This window comes from Glandiceps talaboti, chromosome 17 (genome assembly GCF_964340395.1).
Source record: "Glandiceps talaboti chromosome 17, keGlaTala1.1, whole genome shotgun sequence".
Taxonomy (NCBI): Eukaryota; Metazoa; Hemichordata; class Enteropneusta; family Spengelidae; genus Glandiceps; species Glandiceps talaboti.
Genome location: NC_135565.1, coordinates 11,967,485 through 11,974,527, shown reverse-complemented (window position 1 = coordinate 11,974,527; position 7,043 = coordinate 11,967,485). Strand labels below are relative to the sequence as shown.

General features: G+C 34.5%; 1 protein-coding gene across 1 annotated transcript; it reads right to left on the bottom strand.

The window, feature by feature from the left end:
- Positions 1 to 648: 648 nt before the first annotated feature.
- On the bottom strand, positions 649 to 2,530 carry LOC144447952 (thyroxine 5-deiodinase-like). The gene is made up of 3 exons (XM_078138075.1): positions 2,417 to 2,530; positions 1,480 to 1,655; positions 649 to 915 (listed from the first exon to the last, which is right to left on the bottom strand). The coding sequence occupies exons 2-3, from the start codon at positions 1,587 to 1,589 to the stop codon at positions 657 to 659; spliced, it is 369 nt and encodes a 122-aa protein (XP_077994201.1). The 5' UTR covers positions 1,590 to 1,655; positions 2,417 to 2,530; the 3' UTR covers positions 649 to 656.
- Between the last annotated feature and the right edge of the window lie 4,513 nt (positions 2,531 to 7,043).

Sequence of the window (7,043 nt, the reverse complement as noted above, 5' to 3'; positions counted from 1 at the left end):
GAAACCAATTAATCACGTAGGTTAATCATTGTAGCTGTTAATGTTATAAAATAGGACATCATTTGGGGAGTATTGGGGTTATATTGCAAAATGCAAATTTATTTGAGTTCATTACTCGTAAATGTTTGATTAAATGTTTAACATGAAAGATGTCTTAACACAGTAAGAGAAAGGTGATAAACACTAACAGTCTTGTAATTTATTAGAATAATGTTTTGATGAATTCTTTGAAGTATTATCTATAACAGATTTTTAAAATCTAAAATATTCCAATCAAAACTTCAAGTCGTGTTGAGAACTATAGATTTCAGTTATACCAGTTTATGCAAAGTAAGTTCCTGGTATGACGTCATAATGATCTGTATACACGACACCTGTTGATTGAAACCTTTTAGAAGAATTTGGACACTTTAATTTCTTTTCGATTATTTGTTATATATGTCCAATGTTTGAATTGTTTGAAAATGCAATAACAAGACTATCTTATAGGGATAGATACAAACAGTGAAATGTATGCTACTTTACTGCCAAGTACAGCTGAGAATAATAATTTGCTTTCATATGGCAGAATTTTACAGATTTTAGAGAATTGTTACTTTCAAGGAAATCTTTCACCAAGATTTCTACCTTAAATGAACAATATCAATATTTATTTCCTAAGATTTATCACTGAAGCGTTGTTCGAACCATACACGCACTTCATCAGTCATGAGCATCCCCTTTTGAAATTGCTGAGACACGTGACTACCTAAGAACACGACATGGTTGTTTTCGATCACAACAAACCTGTCTGGCATGACGTCATAGGTTTTCTGGAAGGCTTCATCCATGTTGTCAATGAGCATTGGAATCTTAGATTTGTCGTTGACGTCATCAGTAAAAGTTTGATGTTCAACATCTAATTCCACTAACAAACTGCAAAAAATAAAAGGATTTGAGTTTAATGGTTTCTGGTTAAGTAGTGTTGACATGATCTTGGCATTGAACATATTTAAAATATATTTAAAAAAACACCATCACCAAGCACCACCACCACCACCAACAACAACAACAACAACAACAACAACAACAACCATCACCACCAATCGAACACATTTAAAACGACAGTGGTATTCAAGAAGTACAAACGCGTAGCTTTAAACTTAGATACAACACGTCCTCACGCCCTTTCAGCCACATCTATGCTGAATGGAACTGTTACCATCACTCTGCAAATGTGAACAATTCAGTTTGCAGGCAATAAAATGTAAATATGCAGTCAAAGGTGTCATCGGGCGTGTTTATGCTAATTCATGGCCAACTACCACAAGATTGCGTATCTGATGTAAGCAAAATATACCACCAAGGTGTGGTCTCTTTTCAAGTACAAGAATTGACAATTATCACCATGACAACAATCGTCCTATCCATCGAATGCAGATGTTTACTTGCTTTTCAAGTAATCATTGAAACAACAATTTGATATTTTTTATAACTTACTTTGCTGCATCTATTTTGTCTTCTAACGTTTTATGTTGTTCAACCAAACTTATTTTCTTGCCTCGTTCAAGAAGTGAATCAGATGGATGGGCTTCTCTTATGTATACCATCACAAAATCAACCTGGGTCTTGAAGTCTTGGAATAGCTTCTTCAGCGAACCACTGTGAACAATGGCCTGTAGAGGGATTTGCCATATGGGATACAATGAAAATCCGTGTAATGTGTTATCAGTGTTATGCATTATTTTATGAAACTTATGTAACCCCAAATGAAATCTTATTTTGCAGTTATATATATAATTTTTTTTAATTTCATAACCAAAAAGAAAGAACAATTACAAAGTCAACCAAGGGAAAGAATGTAAAGCTAAACAAACTTGACATAACAACAGAAACATTTAGAGATGAAAACAAACAGTCCAAAGTATATATATATATATATATATATATATATATATATATATATATATATATATATATATATATATATATCCATATATATATATCCATATATATATATATACATATATATATATATATATATATATATATATATATATATATATATATATATATAAACTCAATGCCTTCCGGAAGGGTATAAATGCAGGTCTTTTGATTTGCATTGACATGCGCTGTCGAAATGTAAATTCATGAGCACGATATACAGGAGATATTTCTTAATTTGTTAAATGAGTATGCAAATGAATCATTAAAATGAACATCTACACTAATAAGCTATTTCGGACAAGTGCTTTGTAATCAATAGTGTGTGTACCAAATGATCTTAAATTTGAAACATGCATTTTTAAGACATTGCCTGCTTAATAGAAATCATTCATTATGCAAATGTCTGATGATAACTAGAAGCTATGTCAACAAGATTAAAGGATATATGCGTCTCGGTATCATGTTATATGCACAAAGTCAAACTCACCCGCAATGGAGGTCAGGTTAAAGACGATGCGATTATGGCAAGGGGCCTGTCCGTAGTCTGTGATGCGAGACTCAAAAGAGGAATCGGTTCTCTCGACTTCAAAGTAAGCAATTCGACATTTGTAGCAGGATCACCAATTTGTATAGCATGCTGTTTAGAAGTGTAACCTTTAAACACCATCTGTTTAAGTACTGCCATTACCTAAATAACAAAAAAAACATTGTCTGTTAATAGTATTCCCGAACAACACCGCTACTTTAGCAACAAACACTAGTATTTTGTAACATTAGAAGTGATCTAAAACTTTCCGATTGACTTATAATATCAGTTTACACTAGTCTATATTTCATGATATTGTATATAAATTATCCATGTGTCGAAATAATTATTTTATCCTGTATAGATAGGTGTTTCCAGATGCAATAGTTCTCCAAGAATAAGGAAATTCTTACCTCTTCATCATTTTCATAAACTTTAATAAGGTCCCTGGTTAAGAAAGCCAAACAGTCGCCATTATAAGTTGCTCCAAATTCATCCAGAACTCGCTTATTAAACTCAGCACGCAAAGCTAACACTCTTTGTGGCAGAGTTTCTAAATCATGTCGTGTTGGGTCAACCTCTGCTTGGTACCTGTACTTGTATTCTTCACTCTTCAGTATTTCCACTGATCGACGTGCTATCTTCAGAGAAAGCTCTCTGTCTTCAAGAAAGTCTCCCATTTCTTTAATACAAAAGGTTTATTAATTTGTTATCTTTTCTCCATCAAACAATTAAAAAAAAAATCTGTATGCCACATACATCAAAACCCTGAAAATGACGTTTTCCTGTTTCGTGATATACTTGATTAATAAGCAAGTACCAGCCACTAATACAACTGACAAACATTGAAACCAGTACAGACATGATTGGGTAATACTCAAAACCATTAATGCCCACGGTTAAAATAATTGTGTGCCCCCCCCCCCCCCATGAAGGTAATGGGTTCCATCTGTCCATCCATCCACCATTTCTCAGACACAAAATATCTGATTTCTTTCAAATGTGGACATATGCATGTTAATTCGTATTCTGGTATATGCAAATTTGACCGAATGGCGATCATATTTGTTGTGAAAATTTAATATCTATTGCATAACCTGAAACTTTAATACACATATACACACTCCATTGAAGTGCATGTCCAATATTATGCAAGTTTTTTGTTTGTTTGAGCTAATAGTGGATCACTTCAGTCATAGTGGATTACTTCAGTCGTAGATCACTACGATCATAGATCATTTCAATCATAGTGGATCACTTCAATCATAGTAGACCACTACAATCATAGTCAGTCATAGATGACTACGATCATAGTGGATCATTTCAATCATATATCACTACGGTCATAGTAGAGGATAGTGGTCGTAGAGAACATCGACAGGTGTATATGATTTAGACTACACACACCACAAAACTTACATTTTACACACACGCGCGCGCGCATGTACTAGATGTGCGTGTGTATCGCGACTCTGTTTTTTTTTTGTCCCCTACATTGTCAGCATTAATAAACACCATAGTTCTCTTGTAGAAGTACGAAAAAACATCATATGTGTGTATGACTTTTTTGGCTAAGTCGGCTCACTGGCTAAAGGCCTACTGGTAACTTATCCCTGCTATTAAGATCGTTTTTTCCAACCAAAATCAAAAATAGTCTAGGATAACACGGTATAATTTCTCACATCCTATACGATTTATGTATGAGATGATATATATATATATATATATATATATATATATATATATATATATATATATATATATATATATATATATATATATATATATATATATATATATATATGTGTGTGTGTGTGTGTGTGTGTGTGTGTGTGTGTGTGCTAAATTACATGAAACCTGAATTCCCATATGTATGTAGTTTAACTAAATTTTATAGGTTTTAATCATTCGTGTTTACATATACATACATACATACATACATACTTACATATGACAGACAGACATACAGACAAAACTCTTATCCTACTATTTTTATGGCAGCTAAAACCAGGGCTAGTAATTTTCACATTACTTGCTCTCCATATTGGAACACAGTAATGCTATATGACCATGTTCATGTATATCAAAAACAAGTTGCACCAACTCTGGCGCAAGATGCACATTCCGTTGCATCAGCAGAAATATGTTCTCTGGCTTGCAAGAATGTGATATTTTTGATCGACCATAGAAAGTTACTCCTCCATCGTAAAGCATGTAAGCCCTAGGAACAGTACATTGTGATTTTTAACAGAGGGGAATACTTTGTACTTTGTCGAGGATGAATGTATTGCTTTAGGTACGAGCCTGTAAGTGCCACAATGGTACATAGTTAACCACGGTTGTATAAAATCGCCCCTTATGAAGCATAACATTAACAAAGGCCGATACATGTCAATGACCAGTGACGCAGCACTCACTGTGTGAACAAGGCATATGCATGAACTAGGGGCGTAGTGTACTTAAGTTAATATTAACAATGTTATCACCCATTTCTGCAAAGACACCGGTTAGGGTGGATTTAGTATCGATGAATGTTTGCCCGCGAGTCCGCCTACATCATGTTAGAAAAAGTGTCGTAACTTTCTTTGTACTAGTCTCCAGGTCTGTCATCAAATATTTTCTGAGTTTGATATATAAAAACCTTGCTTTATTTTCAGCTTAAAGCTGTCCTGCAAAACATAATATGACTCTCCATGTTTCCATTGCTGAACTATACGAAAGACGAAATGATATTTTGGCTCAAAAGACGGCTGTTGTCATGGTAACATGCATAATTTCTTTAAAGAATGGGTCACGTATGTCAGATACGTGGTACACACAAAATATATCATTTTTCAACCTACACGTTAAATCGTTAGCATTTTGTACGAATCAAACGCATAGTACCTGTATGTCATCCGAATAAATTTTGGTTTTCATTTTCCTGCAACATGTTACAACAAGTGGTATAACTTTCCTTATATCAATCCCCAGGTCTGTCTTCACATATTGTCGTTTTAGTTAGATTCTACCAAAGAGTTTGATATATAGAAACCTTACATTATTTATAGTTTAAAGCTGTCCTGCCAGACATTATGTGACTCTCCAGGTTTCCGTTCCTGAACTACAGGAAGACGAAATATGTTTTTGGCACAAAACATGGCCATTGCCATAGTAACATGCTTATTTTCTCGAAAGAAGGGGTCTTGTATGTCGGGTGATACCTGTTACACACAAAATATATAAATATTCAACCTAAACACATTAACTTAACATGATATACGAATCAAACGCATACTGCCTATATGTTATCCGAACAAATGTTGGTCTTAGTCTTCCTGCAACATGTTACAAAAAGTGTTGTAAATTTCTTTATATCAGTCCCCAGGTCTGTCATCATATAATTTCTTATTTTATCCCAACAAATGTTGGTTTGAGTCTTCCTACACCAAGTTACAATACATATTGTGCTGTAACTTAATTTGTAATAATTTTTGGTCTGTCATCATGGCTTTCTATACTATATCCCTGAGACTCCAACGAAGCGTTATATATATATATATATGTATATATTATGCTGGTATTTTTCCGGTTGTGCTTGTCGTAAAAAATGCGGGCCCTGCTGTAGCACTAATAGGTATGTAGTTCCGGTTCTACATTACACGTTATTCTATTCGTCAATCAATACCTACGCCTCCTGACTACGAAACGGAATATACCAATCAATAATAGGTGTATAAAACAAAAATTTAACTCGTACATTGATAAGAGTGTGAGATCAAAACGAGATCAAATCTATCTCATACTGGCTTCCCAACACTCTCAGCTTGTAACGTGATAATACTTTGTCATTGGTAGAGTAGGAAGGTAAGCTTTCAGGTACGAGTCTCAGTGCCACATTGGTACATAGTTCATCACGGTCGTATAAAATCGCCCCTTTCAAAGCATAGCAAAGGCGAAAACAATGAATGACCAGTGACGAATTATTCGACACCCCCTGTGCAAACAAGGCACATAAACTGGGGCGTATTGTGTTTAAGTTAATATTAATGTATCAATGTTATCGCCCATTTCTACAAAATATAGAGTGAAAGCCTATAAGTATGTTTAGTTCTACAACAAAACACAGTACCTGTTAAGGACACTTCTCAGTATCGTAGTTGTGTCGCCCACTACAACGATCTATGAAGTCAAGTCTCGGTAACGTTAACACCCAAATTTGATGTGTCACTGGCGTCTCTAGCTCCGTGGTACGAAGTTATGTATCCCACAATGCAATGCAATTTTTATGTAGTCGATGAAGTGTATTGTGCTTATGTACATGTATCAGGTAATCATTGCAAACCACCTTATCAGAGAAAGAACTGATAATCAAGTATTTCGTTTGCAAAATTTTGTGTGTACCAGAAAACGTGAAATATCTTCGTTCACTGTAACATATACTACTAGATATTCTGTGTAATATGTCACAGTTAAAAAAAATAGAAGTAATTAACCGGAATGCGCACAGACGAGGAACGTTGTGCTCAAGATGATAAAGTTACGAAGCTGACCGATGCCGTTTTTCACGTGATCATGAAATACTGGAATTTTCAAAAATGATTTGAGC

Excerpts from the sequence above, each read along its gene's own strand:
- LOC144447952 (XM_078138075.1), bottom strand. The coding sequence starts at position 1,589 with ATGGTATACATAAGAGAAGCCCATCCATCTGATTCACTTCTTGAACGA. Across the intron at positions 916-1,479 it reads GACAAAATAGATGCAGCAAA|TTTGTTAGTGGAATTAGATG; the intron begins GTAAGTTATAAA and ends TATTTTTTGCAG.